Genomic DNA, 20,203 nt, shown 5'->3' with positions numbered 1-20,203 from the left:
CTTGCCTTTTCCAGTTAAATGAGTATAAAGTTATGCTTAAGTGGGTTTCTGGGGCTTCAAGTTTTAATGCATTTTAACAGGAGCATTAGATAAAATGAGTATGAACAGAACTCTGTTATTCTCATCCTCGTTATTTATGAACAAATACAGAGCTGTCTACAGCTCAAAGGATGGTTTATCTATTTCATTTTCAAAAATAATTGCAAAATATTTACCTACAAACGCTAAGTGATTACAAAGCATTACTGTAATAAGTCTACTTCTTTATCATACCACAAAACCACGATAGCTAGAAGACAAAATGTTTTATTTTAAAACATTGAAAAAACATTAAAAGACAAATGTCCATTATATAACCAGGAATGTTAAATATATGGAAACTGTAAATCTCTAAAATGTGGTAGGTACTTGCAGAGCTAAATGTTGCAAATTATCCTACTTTTTTTCTGTAATATCAACAATACCTGATACGATGAAAAATAACAAAAAGACCTTACTAATCATCCAATCAAAGTCATCATCTTTGGGTAAATTTATATCAACACAAGTTAAAGTTTTGTCCAAGATGTTCCTGACACATGAAGCTTCCAGTTGAATTTCAGAAATGTTAACAAAAGTATCTTCCTTTTTTGCCTGTGAATGTTTGAGTATTGCTGTATTGTTGGCTTATATCCACTACAGATACTGGTTCTAGGCCAGCCCAAGGATCTTCAAGCATTGAAGGCTTGAAATAATTTTCCAACTCATTAGACATTCTTTTTTCTCTAACACGCCCTGATCCAAATGGTGTAGATGTCCTTGGAGAACCCTTTAGAAAAAAAATCAGTTAAAAAAACACTTAGTAAAGATAATTGGTACTTCTTCCTTTACCTCAAGGTTAGTGGGAATCACATTGCTGCTTAAAAGTTGTGACTTGAACCTAAACATGTTCGATTACAAAGTCCATGTTTCCTTTAATCAAGTGTTCCTTTTTTTTAAAAAAAAAAAAAAAAAGTACTTAAAGCAACTTGTTATTCTCACTTATTTATAATTCCATGACCAATGTCACCTCAAATACTTTTGTGTCTAATGTAGTAGCTCTGCAGTAATACAAGCAGTGATGAAATAATTATATTCAATTTTCCCTTGAAATTTTCACTTTTTTCAGGATAAAACAATACTATAGTTTTAAATTTTCTAGAATCTTTCTAGCTCATGAACATTTTCTTTACTCCTTAGCTCCAGACTCAAAGGGGTAGGGGGTTGGTGTAGAATACACCAAGTTGGAAAACCACGTAGGTGCAAGTTGTAAACCACAGAAATCCTAGACATGCTAGAGATACTTCTCTGTCTTTTGTCTTTACTCTCACTAAAGGAATGGAAAACTTCCCCTACCACCGATTTTCTCTCCAGGGAAGCTGGAGCAGAAGCCAGTGTAGCTGGAAAGATTAAAAAAAAGAAAAAGAACGATTTCCTGAAACAAACTGGCAAGGCCCTTGGCAAACAAGAGGAAATGGAGAATTAGGGAAATCTGTGTATGGGTGGCAGTGTACTGGTTAAAAGCACGAAGGCTCGAAAACAGAACGTACGGCTCTGCCACTCTTTAGGGTAATCTTCCGAAAGTTACTCAACTTCTCTAAGCCTCAGTTCGCTCATCTGCAAAACAGGGGTAACAATAGTACCTCAGAGAGGATTAGACAAAATAACCCACGTAAAGGGAATATTAGTACCATGCCTGCCATACAGTAAGAGCTCGGCAAACGCTGGCTATTATTACCTGGGGGTGGGTCTGCTGCTGCCCTGGGGAGTAGCCGAATTGCTGCTGGGACCCCGCGGGGGACCTGGAGTAGGAGCCAGGGTAGCCGCCAGGGGACGGAGACCCGAACCGGCCCCCCGGGAAGCTGCCGCCGTGTCGCGGAGAATGACTGCTCCCGTAAGGCCTAGACCGGGGCCCGTACGGCGGCGTGTGGTGCGGACTCCCGTAACCGTCTCGAGGGGAGGGCGGCCGTGGTCCGCCCCCGCCCGGGGTACCCCGGAAGCTGCTTCCGCTACCCCAACCTCCTCCACCCGAACCAGGGTAAGGAGGAGTCGGGGGCCGAAAATTTTGTCGCTGCATATCAGGAGCCAAAGCCGAAAACCTCGCAGCGGCGTTCTCCCACCGGAACTGTATCGACCGGCCCTCCACAGAGAACTGCTAGTCCTTTACCAAAACAGTCCTCCGACCGCAGCCACCTTACGGCACATCGGTTCCGGCGTCACAAAGGTTCCGCCAGGGGCGGCGGGATGACCTAAATTACTGACTTGGCGAGAGACTCAGTGGATTTAAGTGAAAGGAGGAAGAAAAGGACACAGGAAAGGATGGACACCCGAACCCAGCAAGAACCTTTCCAGTCTGGGTGACCTTGGTCTGACAGACGAGACGCTATCCCGGCGGGCGACTGGTACTGGGAGTGCTCCACCCCACCCGGCGGGGGCGGGGTCTGCGGCGTCCGTGGGCGCCCCCCAGTGGCGGCGGGTGGCGCCGCACGGAGTTCGCCGCTTGGACCGGGACCGATGCCATCTGAGACGCACGCGATGCTGGCGACGCTGGCGAGGGTGGCAGCTCTGCGCAGAACCTGCCTCTTCTCCGGCCGGGGCGGCGGGAGGGGGCTGTGGACTGGCCGCCCGCAGTCAGGTACCCTCCGAGATTCGGTCTGGGCGGCTAAAGGGACCCCTGCCCCAGCTTGCCCCCTGGGGCGCCCTGAGGAGAACGATCGGGGTCTGAAGTCTCTGCTGACCCCGCAGCCCATCCGGTGGCTTTGCTCGCCCCCCTGCAACCCAGCTCTGTGGGCCTGAGGCCGGCCTGCCCCGCTCTGGCCGCCCCAGAGTCGCCTCTGCCCCGCTCGTTGCTGTGACGGAGGGATCGGTGTGCGGCGGGTCCGGCTCCTGCGCGTCACGCGGCTAGCGTTTGAGGCCTCTTTACTCCTATCCTTTCGTCCGCCAAGTTTAAGTAACTTCGAAAATGCACACCCAGCCACATTTCAGAAAAGACTTTAGCCCGCTGTTTTGCATAACTTGACGCTTCATGTACAATAAAAGACGCCTTTGTACAGTTACCTGTCGCAGAATTTTATTTAGAGGATGAAATTTAGCTTTACTACAGTGTTACAGAACTTTCTTTACTCCTTCTGAATTTGGGAATGGTAATCCACTATGCAGCTTTTTTTTTTTTTTTTTTTTCCTTTTCTTTTTTGAGACGGAGTCTCGCTCTGTCGCCCAGGCTGGAGGTTGCAGCTGCCACCTTTTTTGAGACGGAGTCTCTTAAAAAAAAAAAAAAAAAAAAAAAAAAAAAGGAGTCTCGCTCCGTCGCCCAGGCTGCAGTGCAGTGGCGCCATCTTGACTCACCACAGCCTCTGCCTCCCGGGTTCAAGCGATTCTCCTGCCTCAGCTTCCCAGAGTAGCTGAGATTACAGGCATGCGTGCCCGGCTAATTTTTTTGTATTTTTAGTATAGACGGGTTTCACCTTTTTGGCCAGTCTGGTCTCGAATTCCTGGGCTCAAGTGATCCGCCCACCTCGGCCTCCCGAAGTGCTGGGATTTCATGCGTGAGCCACCGCCCGGCCTAGGATACACAGTCTTAAAGAGCTTTAGGACTCATTTAAATCATAGCCTAATGGGTAGCCTGGACCTGTGATTTCCATTCACCCTCTTGTAGCTGCTACTCCTCGCTGTCTCCGACATGTTCTGTGACATCCCGAGCTGACGAGTGTGGTATCTTCTCAGCTTCTATCCTCCTTGATGAATGGAGACACACACACAGAGTTTGTTTGTTTATTCTGTGGAAATTCAATTCACTGCATTTCGTTTCTTCTGTAGATACAAGTCGCAGAGTTAATCAAGGTAGTATATTGCCATTAAGGCTTAGTGATAAAATTAAGGCCTGAGGACGCCAGCCTATCCACTTTATTATATACAGTAGTTCCGTCCTGGCCAAAAATTCACCTTTCTGGACATTATCTTTAGTTTTTAACTTAATGCTTGGAAATTGCTCATTTGAATATTTATTGAATAAAATGACCTAGGCGGGACGATTGCTTGAGCCCAGGAGTTGAAGACCAGTCTGGGCAACATGGTGAAGTCCTGTTTCTACCAAAAATACGAAAAACAGCCGGGCTTGGTGGCGTGTGTCTGTAGTCCCAGCTGCTTAGGAGGCCGAGGTGGGAGGATGGCTTGAGTCCCAGGAGGCTGAGGCTGCAGTGATCCGCTACTGTGCCACTACACTCCAGCCTGGGTAACAAAGCGAGACCCTATCATACCCCCCCACCCCACTGAGACAAAAAAAGGTTCACATACATCATATAGGTAATTTTCACCTTTTAGATCGTCAGTCTACTCAGGGGAGGGGACCAAAATTAACTTTATTTTATATATATATATATATATATATATATTTTTATTTTATTTTATTTTATTTTATTTTTTTTTTGAGACAGAGTCTTGCTCTGTCGCCCAGACTGGAGTGGAGTGGCGTGATCTTGGCTCACCGCAAGCTCCACCTCCCGAGCTCACGCCATTCTCCTGCCTCAGCCTCCGGAGTAGCTGGGACTATAGGCGCCCGCCACCACGCCTGGTTAATTTTTTGTAATTTTTAGTAGAGACAGGGTTTCACCGTGTTAACCAGGATGGTCTCGATCTCCTGACCTCGTGATCCACCCACCTCGGCCTCCCAAAGTGCTGGGATTACAGGCGTGAGCCACCGCGCCCGGCACTTTATTATTACTATTATGGAGATGGAGGGTCTCACTCTGTCACGGAGGCTGGAGTGCGGTGGTGAGATCACAGATCACTGCATCTTTGACCTCCTGGGCTCAAGTGATTTTCCCAGGTCAGTCTCCCAAGTAGCTAGGACTACAGGCTCATGCTACCATGCCTGGCTAATTTTTATTTATTTATTTATTTTTTGTAGAGACAGGGTCTTGCTATGTTTCCCCAGAACTCCCGACCTCAAGCGTTCCCCTCTCCTGCCTTGGCCTCCCAAAACTCTGCGATTAAATGGTGTGGTGAGCCACCATGCCCAACCAACAAATTAATTTAATAGTAAACTGTTTAACTGATGGCCGCATAATGAGTATATAGATCTTTATTCCACCAATGCATTTATCTGTATAACTTCAATCTAACTAAATTTCACTAAAATTTATTAAAATTCAAAAGCCATGCTCTTTTTAAGCTTTCAGTAGTACATTTTGTAGCAAGATGATAAAACTGACAATAAAAAAGTTTGAGTTGTGTCTTTCTGTCTTATAGCAGTGTACTCTCTCTCTATATATATTTTGTATTTATTTAAGTATTGAGACATGTCTTGCTCTTTCATACAGGCTAGAGTGCAGTGGCACAATCCCAGTTCACTGCAACCTCCGCCTCCCTGGGCTCAAGCGATCCTTCCACCTCAGCCTCCCAAGTAGCTGAAACCAGAGGTGTGTGCCACCATGCCTGGCTAATTTTTGTATTTTTTGTAGATAGGAGGTTTTGCCATGTTGCCCACGCTAGTCTTGAACTCCTGGGCTCACACAATCCAGCCACCTGGGCCTCTCAAAGTGCTGGGATTACAGGCATGAGCCCCCTGTGCCCCAGCCAGTTATGATTGTTTTTCAGCATCTATTCATGGGGGTACAAGTGCAGTTTTGCTACATTGATACATTGTATTGGGGTGAAGTCAGGGCCTTCAGGGCATCCATCACTGGCACAACACACATTGTACCCAGCAAGCAACCTCCTGTAGTCTATCCCCTTCCCTCTACATTCCCAACCCTCCAAGTCTCCATTGCCCATCACTCCACACTCTGCTTCCATATGTACACATTATTTAGCACCAACTTATAAGGGAGAACAGGCAATATTTGTTTTTCTGTGCTGAGTGGTTTCACTTAAGATAATGGCCTCCAGTTCCATCCATGTTGCTGCAAAAAGCAGTTTCATTGTTTTTTATGGCTGAATAGTATTCCATTTTGTATATATGCCACATTTTGTTTATTTAGTGCTTCATTGATGGGCACTTAGGTTGATTTCATATCTTTGCCTTTATGAATGGTGCTGTGATAAACATGAGTGCAGGTGTCTTTTTGATATAATGATTTATTTTCCTTTGGGTAGATGCAAGGTAGTGGGATTGCTGGATCTTATGGCAGTTCTAATTTTAGTTCTGTGAGAAATCTCCATACTGTTTTCCATAGAAGTTGCACTGATTTACATTCCCACCAACAATGTATAAGAGTTCCCTTTTCTCAGCTTCCTCACCAACATCCTGTGAGTTTTTTGTCTTTTTAATAGCCATTCTGATGCGTGTAAGATGATATCTCATTGTGGTTTTAATTTGTATTTCTCTGATGATTGGTGATGTTGAACATTTTTTAAAAATTTTACTCATGGCAGTACACAGAAATTTTCAGGGAAGATTAAAAGCATGAAAACATGACTCTTAATAGACAATTCTAGCAATATACAAACTCTTTTTACTTTGTTTCCCTAGAGTCTTTAATTTTGTGTTCAACTAATGTTCTGGTTATGAATTTAAAATGATTACAGCATAATGCCAATGTTTGAGAAGAAATCTGTTATTGGATTAAGTTTGGGAATCAGGCTGGGCGTGGTGGCTCATGTCTGTAATCCTACCACTTTAGGAGGCTGAGGTGGGTGGATCACCTGAGGTCAGGAGTGAGCCAAGATCACGCCATTGCACTCCAGCCTTGGAAACAACAGCAAAACTCTGGCTCAAAAAATAAAATAAAATAAATAAAATAAAAAAGATTAAATAAATTCAGGATTCATAATATTGTTAATTAATTAATTTTTGAGACAGTCTTGTTCTGTAACCCAGGCTGGAGTTCGGTGGCAAGATCTCAGCCCACTGCAACCTCCACCTCCCGGGTTCAAGGATTGTTCTGCATCAGCCTTCAGAGTAGTTGGGACTACAGGTATGTGCCACCACACCTGGCTAATTTTTGTATTTTTAGTAGAGATGGGTTTCACCACGTTGGCCAGGCTTGTCTTGAACTCCTGACCTCAGCTGATCCGCTCACCTCAGCCTCCGAAAGTGCTGGGATTACAGGCGTGAGCCACCGTGCCCGGCTGATGGTGAACGTTTTTGATATGCTTGTTTGTCTTTTGAAAAATGCCTACTTGTGTCCTTAGCCCGTTTGTTAATGGGATTATTTGGTTTTTGTGGTTGAGTTGTTTGAGTTGCTTGCAAATTCTGGATAGTAGTCCCCTGTTGGATGTGTAGCTTGCAGATATTTTGTTCCATTTCTCAGGTTATCTGTTCACTCTGTTGATTATTTCTTTTGCTATGCAGAAACTTTTTAGTTTAATTAAATTCCACTTGCCTTCTTTTGTTTTTGTTGCCTGTGCTTTTGAGGTCTCAATCATGACTCTCTCGCTAGGTTTTCTTCAGTATTTTTATAGTTTCATCCTTACATTCAAGTCTTTAATCCATCTTGAGTTGATTTTTTTCTTTCTTTTTTTTTCCTGAGATGGAGTTTTGCTCTTATTGCCCAGGCTGGAGTGCAATGGTGCGATCTCGGCTCACCGCAGCCTCTGCCTCCTGGGTTCAAGCAATTCTCCTACCTCATCCTCCCAGGTAGCTGGGATTACAGGTATGTGCCACCATGCCCGGGGAATTTTTTGTTTGTTTAGTAGAGACAGAGTTTCTCCATGTTGGTCAGGCTGGTCTCAAACTCTCGACCTCAGGCGATCTGCCTGCCTAGGCCTCCCAAAGTGCTGGGATTATAGGTGTGAGCCACCGTGCCTGGCCAAATTGACTTTTTTATATGGTGAGATACAGGGATCCAGTTTCATTCTTCTGCATATGGCAATCCAATTTTCCCAGCACCTTTTACTGAAAAAGGGTATCCTTTCCCCAGTATATGTTGTCGACTTTGTCAAAAATCAGTTGGCTGTAAGTATGTGAGTTTATTTCTGGGTTCTCTATGCTGTTCTATGGATCTATGTGTCTATTTATTTTTTTACTGAGGTGGAGCCTTGCTCTTTTGCCCAGGCTGGAGTGCAGTGGCACGATCTTGGCTCACTGCAACTTCCACCCTCACAGTTTCAAGTGATTCTCCTGCCTCAGCCTCCTGAGTAGCTGGGATTACAGGCACACGCCACCACACTCGACTAATTTTTGTATTTTTAGTAGAGATGGGGTTTCACCATGTTGCTCAAGCTGGTCTTGAACTCCTGACCTCATGATCTGCCTGCCTTGGCCTCTCAAAGTGCTGAGATTGCAGGCATGAACCACCGCACGTGGCCCTATGTGTCTGTTTTTATAGACACTATGAGTATAATGCTATTTGGGCTACTATAGCCTTGTAGTATATTATGAGGTCAGAAAATGTGATATCACCCGCTTTGTTCTTTTTGCTTGGGATATTTTTGGTTATTCGTGCTCATTTTTAGTATGAACTTTAGAATTGTTTTTTCTAATTCTGTGAAAAAATAATGTTGATAGAAATTGCATTGAACCTGCAGATTGCTTTGGGCATTATGGTCATTTTAACCATATTAATTCTTTCAACCTACATGCATGGGGTGTTTTTCCATTTATTTGTTTCATATATAGTTTCTTTCATCAGTGTTTTGTAGTTTTCCTTGTAGATTTCTTTCACCTTCTTGGTTAAATATATTCCTAGGTGTTTTATTTTTTTGTAGCTATTGTAAATGGGACTGCCTTCTTGGTTTCGTCTTCGGGTAGAACCTTATTGGTGAACAGAAATCCTAGGGATTTCTTTTTCTTTTTCTTTTTCTTTTTTTTTTTTGAGACAGTCTTGCTCTACTACCATGGCGCAATATAGGCTCATTGCAAAGGCCTCCCAAAGTGCTGGGATTACAGGCATGAGCCACTGTGCCCATATGATTTATAAATTTTTGACAGATTATGCATGAAAGTGTGCTTCTCGGGCCAGGGGCGGTGGCTCATGCCTGCAATCCCAGCACTTTGGGAGGCCAAGGCAGGTGGATCACGAGGTTAGGAGTTTGAGACCAGCCTGGCCAACATAGTGAAACCCCATCTGTACTAAAAATACAAAAAAATAGCCGGGCATGGTGGTGGGCGCCTGTAATACCAGCTACTTGGGAGGCTGAGGCAGGAGAATCGCTTGAACCCGGGAGTGGGAGGCTGCAGTGAGCTGAGATCATGCCATTGCACTCCAGCCCAGGCAACAGACAGTGCAAGACTCCGTCTCCAAAAAAAAAAAAAAGTGTGCTTCTCATCACACTTACAGGTAATATATGAAGATTGAGGCAGAGGGAATTCTTTTTTTATTATTATACTTTAAGTTCTAGGGTACATGTGCACAACGTGCAGGTTTGTTACATATGTATACATGCGCCATGTTGGTGTGCTGCACCCATTAACTTGTCATTTACATTAGGTATATTTCCTAATGCTATCCCTCCCCCCTCCCCCCACCCCAGGCCAGGCCCCGGTGTGTGATGTTCCCCTTCCTGTGTCCAGGTGTTCTCATTGTTCAGCGGAATTTTTTTTTTTTGAGACAGGATCTGACTCCAGTAGCCCATGTTATAAGTAAAGTTTTGGTGCAACAAAAGAAATAGCACTCGAATATAAAATTTTCTTTTTAATTCTCAGCAAGGCAATGTACTTCTATAGAAGAGTGTCCCCTTACAGATGGAGCAATGGTGAGCGCACACTTGGACAAGGGAGGGGAAGGGGTTCTTATCCTTGATGCATGTGGCCCCTGCTGCTGTGTCATTCCCCTATATATGTATGGCGGGGTAGGTTTAGACTGCACAGGCTAAACTAATTCTGATTGGCTAATTTAAAGAGAGTGACGGAGTGAGTGGTTTGGCAGGAGAAATGGTTATGGCACAGCAGGAAATCGGAATGAGTCAGGGTGGAGAATGAGCAGGTAATCGGAATGAGTTAGAGTGGAATAGGTAACTGGAATGAGTCAAGGTGGAGCATAATCGGAATGAGTCAGGGTGAAGCAGGTAATCAGAATGAGTCAGGGTGGAGCAGGTAGTTGGAATGAGTCAGTGTGGAGCAGGTCATTGAAAAAGGTTACTTTATGAGGAAGTTAAGTTTAAAAGTAGAAAGCAAAGAATTGAACATACTGACATACCGATTCTTTGAAGAGGAATTTAGAACTCATATCTAACATTCCCTCCTCTTGCATTTCCTTACAGCTCTTTCTCTTCAAACTTCTTTAACATGTCTTGGCTTACTTGTTTTACTTGATTTTTCCAAAAGAAAAAGCTTCTCTGGATAAGGCAGAGGAATAGTTAAGGGAGGTTTTAGTAAGTGCTATTTCTATGAGCCTCTGCACCAACCCATAGATGCATGGTGTGACAGAGCACCCGACAAGAATAAGTACACCCATTAGGGCTTGAGGGAAGTAAGAATTGAGGCTATTCTTCTTTTCCATTTACTGAACCACTTTTCTAGCCATCGTGTAAAGGGGTCATTTACCCCTGAGTTGTTGGCTAACTCATTGGACACAGCAGTCAGACTTTGCAATGCTTTTGTTATACTTCCATCAGGGACAGTGTTGTTTTGGATGAAGGTACAACGCTGAGTTTTAATCATGACACAAACTCCTCCTCTTTCTGCCAATATCATGTCTAAGGCTATCCTATTTTCCCAAGCCATCTGGCTAGTAGCCCCAATTGCTCAGCTGTTCCTTTAACAGCATCTCTAGTGTAGTTGATAAATTGCTGTTGGTTGTAATAGATGCAGTTTATCTAATCTACATTTTTATTAATTGTCACCCACCAAAATATTGACTCTAATCCTGCAGCTATTTGATTTCAGGGTTTAAATTGATCTGGTATTCCCTGTGGGACTCCAGTTGCATTTAAATAGACATGAGAGTCGAAAGACCCATAAGAGGCTTCTCTTGCTTTATGATGTGTGGTTTTTCCTTCCTCTGGTTGATGAAAGGCCAGAGTAAAAGGGATAGTCAATTGGACTACAGCATAAGTACTGCTCTAATTATTTGGCAGAGTGTCCAGTATAGGTCCTCCACAATCCCACCATACATCCGCTCAGGGATGAATAAGGGCAGACTGATGGGTCAGCTCTTGGAAGTGCAAGACTTCACTGAATCCTGTTAAGTCTCCAAGGAATGCCTAATATTTCCCCTTGTCGTTGGAGACACAAGGTAAAATTGGTTTTGGAAGATGGAGGCTGGATGGCCCTCGGGGGCTGACTCGCAGCATGATGGACTTTGGGATATAGCAGAGAGAGAGCGTGGCACAACTTGTTACTCCAGGCTGTAGAATCCTGGAAAAGAGCTACCAGGGAGCCCATGCCCGGTTGACTGGACGACCACCCTAATGGAAAGGGGACAGTCTGGGGCTCTGGCTTGCCATGCTCACAAGCATAACAATTGCTTTTGTTTAACGTGCAGATGGAATATTTGATCCATTCTAACCAGGCGTTTGCATCTCGGTATCCTTTCTTAATTGCCAAAGTTTGTTTTAAATCTTTACCTTCTCCAATAGCTATTGTTAGATGGAGGAGGGGCAATTGTTCAGTTGTGAGAGGTTTTGGAAGAAGGCTTAGAGGAAGGTGTAGGTGGTGGGGGATCAAAGAAACGTATTTCAAAGAATCCAATAGGGTCTGTCCTGAAACCTCAGCCCCCATACCTTAAAACTGTCTTAAAGAAGGAAACTGGCTTAGAAAAGGGGAAGAACTTTGAGGGTTTGAGATAATAACCTGTATTGGATTGCAGTGGTTTAGCTGATCCCCAGTTGGGGGTTGGCTGTCCCTATAGTAAAATGAATGTGTGGTTTTAGGAAATTACAAAAACCTATTGGAGCAGTCCATCCTTGCTCTTTAGTGGTCCATAGAATGTTGGAGAAACTACAGTTTAAAAGCTCTATGTCGCGGGGCAAGACTCCTGGTTGGCACTGGGGTCTTTATCGAAATCTCCCCGGATTGAATGGTCCCAATTCACTAATGTCTAGTCTCAGGAGAGTCAGGAGGGACAGAGGTACTTTTCTAAGTAGAGAGCTGTCTTTGACTTGGCAAGTCCCCACAGGGTATAACAAGGCAAGCATCAAATGCAGTAGTTTGAAGAGAAATTGACTTGGTTATATTAATAACTAGGTAGTCAGCAATAGAGTGAGGACAGATGAAAGAGTAATAGAATAGATGAAAGAGAGTTAAATTTTTCTTTGCTTTAGTTTGGTAGGGTTTTCCCCCGGGACTACGACCCATGACTCTGGAGGGGGCGGTGCTTTTGGTGTGATGACTCCATCCCCATTCCATTGTACAAACAGCAGTCTCAGTGGTTAGCGGCACAAGGTACGGTCCTTCCCAGACTGGCTGGAGTTTTCCTTTGATGAGAAGGTGATCCTTAGGCTGGTGCTAGTTTAACGGAAATTCTAGGTATGGTACCTGTGCTAGAAGACTTTTAGTTTTGAGGGAAAGGAAATTGGAAGGTAAACCAAGTATATAATTTCTAAGAAACTGATCTTTTGTTTTAAATGTGGGGACATCAGCAGTGGACTTTATAGTCCTTGGTGTCTTCTTACTGAGAAATTTCCTTTAGCACCTCTTTTTATTAGTTTTTAGACCAAAGAAAGCCAGACACTGTTTTATATTTGACAATGCTTCCTGTATGATTTTTATACCAGATATGCTAAATTTCACCTTTAAATTAGTGTGCTATTAATGATAAACTTAATTTTAATAAAACCTTGTAGACACATTTATCCAATTTTTAATGTCTGACCATAAAGTAAGATTTTTATACTCTTTTTAACCTTGTATAATTTTTGTTAAAGAGCAGATTCGTGCTTTAAGAAAAACCTGTTGTGGTTTAATTTTAATGTCAGTTCACAGAAAAACTGGATGATACCCCTTTAACTTTAGCCAATATGTTTACACACAGAATTTCCTTTAAAATTAATGTTTCAAAACTTGCTTAAACCTTTTAAACAAAAAAAATTTTTTAACCTTTTAATGTAGGTAAAAATCCACATTGTTATGCCTCATTATAATCCTTTTATCAAAAGTATATTTACTTTCCTTACACACCTTGCACATAAACTGTTTCTTCAATAGTTTTACATTCAGGAGGCCTAATTACTTTTAAATTATACAACATTTCTTGCATAAATTTCCTTTTATAACTTTTTTTCACAACTTTCATAGACAATTCTTAGATATGCCTCAGTTGCAAACTTTTAGCAAACTTTACTTTTGTTGAAAACCTTGTAAGTTTGGGCTTTCAATTATTCTTCCTTTAAACAACCAGTTAATTTATTTTAGGACAAGCATTTACTATATAGCATTCCTTTTTACATAAATTCTTCCCCCTACGTTTTTCTTTTTTTTTCTCAAAGATGATAACCATTCTTTTCCAAAGCAACTTCCTTCATGTCTGTGGACTAGACTGCCTAAGGCCAGAAGATTAGAAGTTAGGATAATACATGTGACACTGTTAACTTTCAGCAAACTTTAGTTTTGTTGAAAACCTTGTAAGTTTGGGATTTCAATTATTCTTTGCTATTAATAAGACCCAGTTCAGTCCATATTAACTTACAATTGGTATAGATGGTTCCTTCCTGATTCTATAAGTACTTTAAGGCTTGGCTGAGTGCAAACAGCTCGCATGTTTGAGCAGACCAATTATTAGACAATTTTCGTAACTCTGCTTCTACTAGAGTTTCCTTATCACTTACTGAATACCCATTGTGTCTTTTTCCCTCAATCACTGCGGGGAGGAACCATCTATCCTCCTGTCCTGAAGGGAGTTCCTCCTAGGTCTGGTCGGACCTTTGTATTCTAATTAAGATTTAGATTCCCTGTTAGGAAACCTGCTGGGTTAAGGGAATTTTTGGTGGTTGATGTTAAATCATCTTTTTCTAACAGAACAGCCTCATACTTTAAGGTTCTTGAGTCAGTAAGCTACCTTGTTTGCTTTTTTTTTTTTTAGACTTAGTATATTTCTGACCTGATGAGGTGTGCTCACAATGAGGTTTCCTCTGAAAGTTATTTTTCTATTTTCTTCTGCTAGCAAAGCAGTTGCCGTTACAGATTGAATGCATTTGGGACATCAGCATGTTACTGGGTTAAGGATTTTTGATTAGGAAGGCTAATCAGTGGCCTCAGGTTGTCAGTGGCCTTAGTGCTTTCAGGCTATGCCCTTGTTTACACTGACAACTGCTGAGACCAGCTGGGTCTTGGAGACCCTAACCCAGTGGCACTAGAGGAAGTAAAGACACATAGAAATATAGAGTGTGGTGTGGGAAATCAGGGGTGTCACAGCCTTTAGCGCTGAGAGCCTTGAGCAGAGATTTACCCACATATTTATTGACAGCAAGTCACTCATAAGATTTCCAAAAAGTATTCCTTATGGGAAATAAAGGGTGGCCAGGTCCTTCTTGCACTCATTGCGGTAAACGGACAACCTTCCAGCGTGGGCGTCAAGGCCATCACGAGCATGTCGGTGTTGCAGAGATTTTATTTATGGCTAGTTTTGCGGCCAGTTCATGGCCAGATTTTGGGGCCTGTTCCCAACATACAACAAGGTGGTATTGGAGTGTTACAGGGTCACAGAGAAGACCTTCAGTTATAGGTTTTAAATTTACCTTGGCTTTTAAAGGAATAAGGTACACTGTTTTTACTACTTCTATCTCTCTCTTTCTTTCTCTCTTTCTCTCCCTGTCTCTTCCTCTCTCTCTCTGTGACTATTTTTCTGTCTCTTCCTCTCTCTCTCTGCTTCTCTCTCTCTTTCCTCTTTCTCACTCTCTCTCTCTCTCCCTCACTTTCCTCTATACTGGTCTTTCCCTCCCTCAGCCATGCTGATGTTCTTTCTCCCCCTCCTTCCCCTTCCACTAGGGGAGGGACCAGCAGGAGTGGAGCCACTCTTTCTTCCCCAGAGAAGAAAGGAGAGGGGGGTTGTGAATATTTTTGTTACTACTGGAGGTTTGTGTGAGGTTCAATCCCCCGCATGGGGATTTCTCACCTCTTTTTGAGGTTCAACTCCCCCATCGTGGGGATTTCTCACTTCCTTCTGAGGTTGAGCCCCCACCTCAATGAGGATTTCTCACCTCTGTTTAACCTCCAAGACATCTCTACTAAGGAATACTAAACCACATCCCACGGCTTTCTTTCCCTAGTCCCAACTAAGGAATGCTTTACTGTCCCTGTGATTTCTCTCTCCTTGGTATGTCCTAACCAAGGAATGCTTTACCACCCTGTGGCTTTTTCCTTAGTTCCGACCACCAAGGAAATACTTTACCAGCTCCTGCGGCTTCTTCTTCCTTGGTCTTTGCACAGAGTCATCGCCACAGTATGTGAGGATCCTTTCAGCTAGGTTACTAGCCAGTTTCTGTCAGCGTTGCTGAGAAATTCGTCGCACCGGGTGGGTCCTGATTTCTCACCCTTGAGGCCACCACAAGGGGGCAGGGTGGACCTCCTCATGAGGGAGAACCAGAGACCGCCCCCGGAGGGGAATGTAATCAAGGGAGAGCCCCCAAATTGTTATAAATAAAGTTTCGGTGCCGCAAAAGAAATAGCACTCAAATATAAAATTTTCTTTTTAATTCTCAGCAAGGCAATGTACTTCTATAGAATGGTGTGCCCTTACAGATGGAGCAATGGTGAGCACACACTTGGACAAGGGAGGGGAAGGGGTTCTTATTCCTGATGCACATGGCCCCTGCTGCTGTGTCATTCCCCTATTGGCTAGGGTTAGACCACACAGGCTAAACTAACTCTGATTGGCTAATTTAAAGAGAGTGACAGCGTGAGTGGTTTGGTGGGAAAAATGATTATGAGAGAGCAGGAAATTGGAGTCAGGGTGGAGTAGGTAATCAGGTAATCGGAATGAGTCAGGGTGGAGAAGATAATCGAAAAATGTTGCTTTATGAAGAAGTTAAGTTTAAAAGTAGCAGGCAAAGAATTGAACATACTTGTAAAGGTAAACTGAGGCTGGAGCTGAACCGGGAACGAAGACACAAGGCAAATGGCAGTGAGAATAGCTTTTATTGGGGCTTGCGGGCGAGGTTCCTCGGTCCAAAGGTGTGGGCTGAGGAAGTCGCGCTGAGGGAGGAGGGTAGGGGCTTCTTATAGCCCGAGAGGTAGGGAAGCTGGTTGTGCAAACAGGGCCTGGGGGGTCTTGAAACTACTATGGCAGGAGTTGAGTAAGGGTCATGAGGAAGGGGTCTTTGGAAACTGTCAACCGAAACTGCTGTTTACGAACTTGTGGAATGCAGGTGAGCTGCAGGTCATGGGGGAGTGTGCCCAGCCAGAACTCTGACGCATGTAAGTCTGCGGGTGTGTACAAGGGTGAAGGGAGTCTTTAACAAAAGGCCTGCTACTCCGGGTAAGCCGCCATGTTGGGTCTAGATTCCTGCCTAACAATACTGACATACTAATTCTTTGAAAAGAAATTTAGAACTCCTATCTAACACAGGCAAGTATGTTTCCCAAGAAATGTGAATTGACTATCAGTTGTGGAAAGGTAAGACCTGGCTGGGCATGGTGGCTCATGTTTGTAATCCCAGCACCTGGGGAGGCTGAGGTGCGTGGATGACCAGAGGTCGAGAGTTCAAGACCAGCCTGACCAACATGGAGAAGCCCCATCTCTACTAAAAATACAAAATTAGCCGGGTGTGCTGGCACATGCCTGTAATCGCAGCTACTCAGGAGGCTGAGGCAGGAAAATCACTTGAACCCGGGAGGCGGAGATTGCTGTGAGCTGAGATGGCGCCATTGCACTACAGCCTAGGCAACAAGAGCAAAACTTCGCCTAAAAAAAAAAAGAATGAAAACCCATCCCCATGATGAGGTTTAAGAGCTCCTACACCACACCATCTTGAGGTTACAGAAAGAATAGGGGATTGGATTCTGATGAAAGAGGTTATGGGAACGGTGAGAGAAGAGGAACTCTGTTGGGGGAAATAAAGGATTGCTAAGGAGAATGAATGGATGAGGATAGCGATTAACTCATTCTCTTTAGAATTAACTAGTTCTCTTTAGAATTTGAATGAGCCTGAGAGACAGGCTTTATCTTCTGAAAGGGCCTGTTCAGGTCTGATTACATTCTTGGTCTTCCAGGGAGGGGAAGAAAAACCAGTTGTTCTTTGGTGGGTGACCCTGGAGTTTAGGCAGATAAAAATCTTAAGCTTCTTTAGAAGCAATGGTAGGGGTGGGGAACCTTGGAGAGTCCTTGAGGTTTCTCCTTCAGTTCAGCATGTCAATATGCCGAATTTTGGGGTCTCAGTTTTTTAATCCCAACACAGTCCATTCTTTGAAAAGTGCAACAGATTAATAAGCATGTAGCTTATTTTAGATTTAAAGATTTGGAGATATAACCTTAAATACTGGATTTTTATAAATGTAGCTAGGGTCTTCCTGAAACTGCCTTTGCAAAATTATGACTGAGACAGTGAAAGAGATCTAACCTTACTGACTCCATCTTGCTTCTTGCCTCCAAGCTGTCCTTGTTCATTCCTGGGCGTAGGCTGGACTAACTTTAGGAGAAACTTAGTTTATAGCTTATAGTTTAAACAAAGACTGTAACAGCCCTTTCCCAAAGCAGACCTCCTTCTTGTCTGGGGACTAGATTGCCTTTGTAGGACTAGCATTAGCCACAAGATTAGAAATTATGGCTTAGGGCCGGGTGCAGTGGCTCATGCGCATAATTCCAGCACTTTGGGAGGTGAGTGGATCACTTGAGACCAGGATTTCAAGACCAGCCTGGCCAACATAATGAAACCCTGTCTCTACTAAAAATATAAAAATTGGCCAGACGTGATAGCTCACGCCTGTAATCTTAGCATTTTGGGAGGCCGAGGCGGGTGGATCACCTGAGGTCAGGAGTTTGTGATCAACCTGGCCACCATGGTGAAACCCTATCTCTACTAAAAATACAAAAAATTAGCCAGGCATGGTGGCAGGCACCTGTAATCCTAGGTGCTCAGGAGGCTGAGGCAGGAGAATTGCTTGAACTCAGGAGTTGGAGGTTGCAGTGAGCTGAGATCGCGCCAGTGCACTCCAGCCTGGGCAACAAGAGCGAAACTCCATCTCAAAACAAACAAACAAACAAATACAAAAATTAACAGGGTGTGCTGGTTCATGCCTGTACTCCCAGCTACTCGGGAGGTTGAGGTGGGAGAACGGCTTGAACCCAAGAGGTGGAGGTTGCAGTGAGCCAAGATTGTGCTGCTGCACTTCAACCTGGGCGACAGATTGAGACCCTGCCTCATAAAAATAATTATGGTTTAGGAGTCATGCAGCTGGAGGCTGCAAGATTCTGACACTCCCAGAACTGCTCCTAAGATCAGTGCTTGAGATATTTTGCAGACCCTACACTTGATGGATCAGGTGGCCTCACCCAGATTAATAAACTGGCTCATCTGATCTTATGGCCCCCATCCAGGAACTGACTGATCAAGAAGACAGCTCTGACTCCCTAGGACTTCATTCTGACCAATCAGCACTCCTGGCTCACTGGCTCCCCCGATCCTCATCAAGTTATCCTTAAAACCTCTGCTTGCCAGGCCAGGCAAGGTGGCTCCCACCTGTAATCCCAGCACTTTGGGAGACTGAGGCAGGTGGATCACTTGAGGCCGGGAGTTTAAGGCCAGCCTGGCCACCATAGTGAAACCACATCTCTACTAAAAATACAAAAACATTAGCTGGGCGAGGTGGTGGGCGCCTGTTATCCCAGCTACTCGGGAGGCCAAGGCAGGAGAATCGCTTGAACCCAGGTTGTGAACGTTGCATTGAGTCGCGATCAGCCATTGCACTCCAGCCTAGGGAACAAAAGCGAAACTACTCACACACACACACACACACAAACAACAACAACAACAACAACAAAACTCTGCTCTCTGAATGCTGGGCGACTGATTTGAGTAATAATAAAACTCTGGTCTTCGCTAAGCCAGCTCTGCGTGAATTACTGAATTTCTGGATTGCAATTCCCCTGTCTTGATGATTGGCTCTATCTAGGCAGTGGGCAAGGTGAACCCCTTGGGCATTCCTAGGCCTTAGCCAGGGAATTACCATTTATATGATGATGAGTTCAGGGAAAAAGAGATGAAGAGACAGGGAGAAAGTTTTATCTTGGGCAGGCACAGTGGTTTACGCCTGTAATTCCAGCACTTTGGGAGGCTGAGGTTGGCGGATTGCAAGGTCAGGAGATCAAGACCATCCTGGCCAACATGGTGAAACCCTGTCTCTACCAAATTACACACACACAAAAATAGCCGGGCGTCGTGGCGCACACCTGTAGTCCCAGCTACTCGGGAGGCTGAGGCAGAAGAATCACTCGAACCCGGGAGGCAGAGGTTGCAGTGGGCTGTTATTGCACCCCTGCACTCCAGCCAGGCGATAGAGTGAGACTCCGTCTCAAAAACCAAAGCAAAACAAAACAAAACAAAACAACAAAGTTTTATCTTGGATTACCTAGAGGTAGAAAAGTTAAGAACTGGAGGTGGCTTCCAGTCATGTGACCTGAGCACATGAGGCCAGTGGAATGCTGGCGCTGAAAGCATCTATGTGGCAGCTGGACATGTCCTTTTCACTGGCTTCAGCTGCCTTTTTTAGATGAAGATTGTATTCACAGTGACTGTGAGCTCCTTAGGTGCAGAAACTGAATTAGTGTTAAACACTGTTGTGTATGCCTGGCATGGCATGAGGACAGTATAGATATTTCCAAGATCTCTCTTCAAGGCCATCCTTGGATCCCAGAGCCTAAGACAGTGTTAGGGATCTTGGAAGCACTGCCAACATGTCTGACATTCAAGGAGCCACTAACAGCTCCTAATTGTAAACCTGCATGAGAACCAGAGGTCTGCACAAGTGACAGAAAAGTGACCTCAGAGGTGAGTCTCAGCTTCCTCAAGTCACTATGTAACTGTCCAGTTATTCATTGTGCTCAGTGACCCAGATACCGTTTAATTCATGCATAGCCAGCTGTATAAGAGACTGGGGATTTATTACTCCAATCAGTCTCCCTGAAAATTTGGAGACTGAAGTTTCTAAGGATAACTTGGCAGGTTGGGGGCCAGAGGATAGGCACTGCTGATTGGATGGGTCAGAGATGAAGTCACAGGGGTCAAACTGGGTTTTTCTAGCCGTCTTTTGTTTCTGGGTGGGATCACAGAACAGGTTGAGCCAGATTATTGGCCTGGGTGGCACCAGCTGGTGCATCAGAACACAGGGTCTAGGAAATATCTTCAGCACCAGTGTTAGGTTTTACAATAGTGA

General features: G+C 44.2%; 2 protein-coding genes across 7 annotated transcripts in view; one reads left to right on the top strand and one right to left on the bottom strand.

Annotated features, from left to right (window-relative positions):
• Positions 1-290: 290 nt before the first annotated feature.
• On the bottom strand, positions 291-2,173 carry MPLKIP (M-phase specific PLK1 interacting protein). The gene is made up of 2 exons (XM_007981540.3): positions 1,757-2,173; positions 291-808 (listed from the first exon to the last, which is right to left on the bottom strand). The coding sequence occupies exons 1-2, from the start codon at positions 2,093-2,095 to the stop codon at positions 608-610; spliced, it is 540 nt and encodes a 179-aa protein (XP_007979731.1). The 5' UTR covers positions 2,096-2,173; the 3' UTR covers positions 291-607.
• A 261-nt stretch (positions 2,174-2,434) lies between these two features.
• Positions 2,435-20,203, top strand: part of SUGCT (succinyl-CoA:glutarate-CoA transferase) — a 747,336-nt gene continuing 729,567 nt past the window's right edge. For 4 of the 6 annotated variants that reach the window (XM_073008940.1, XM_073008939.1, XM_073008938.1 and 1 more), the window contains exon 1: positions 2,435-2,653. In XM_073008940.1, the coding sequence (XP_072865041.1) occupies positions 2,533-2,653 (121 nt within the window). In that variant the 5' untranslated portion in view covers positions 2,435-2,532. Of the gene's footprint in view, positions 2,654-5,336; positions 5,436-20,203 lie in introns of all 6 variants that reach the window. The other 2 variants (XM_073008942.1, XM_073008943.1) reach the window with 2 other exon arrangements.

The sequence above is a fragment of the Chlorocebus sabaeus genome, chromosome 21, assembly GCF_047675955.1.
Source record: "Chlorocebus sabaeus isolate Y175 chromosome 21, mChlSab1.0.hap1, whole genome shotgun sequence".
NCBI lineage: Eukaryota > Metazoa > Chordata > Mammalia > Primates > Cercopithecidae > Chlorocebus > Chlorocebus sabaeus.
Note: the sequence above shows the minus strand (reverse complement) of the source record. Positions and strands in the feature narration are given on the sequence as shown.

Bases quoted from the DNA above. Each gene is read 5' to 3' on its own strand.
- MPLKIP (XM_007981540.3), bottom strand. From the start codon at position 2,095: ATGCAGCGACAAAATTTTCGGCCCCCGACTCCTCCTTACCCTGGTTCG. The intron at 809-1,756 runs GTAATAATAGCC...TTTTTTCTAAAG, and splicing joins AGCAGCAGACCCACCCCCAG to GGTTCTCCAAGGACATCTAC.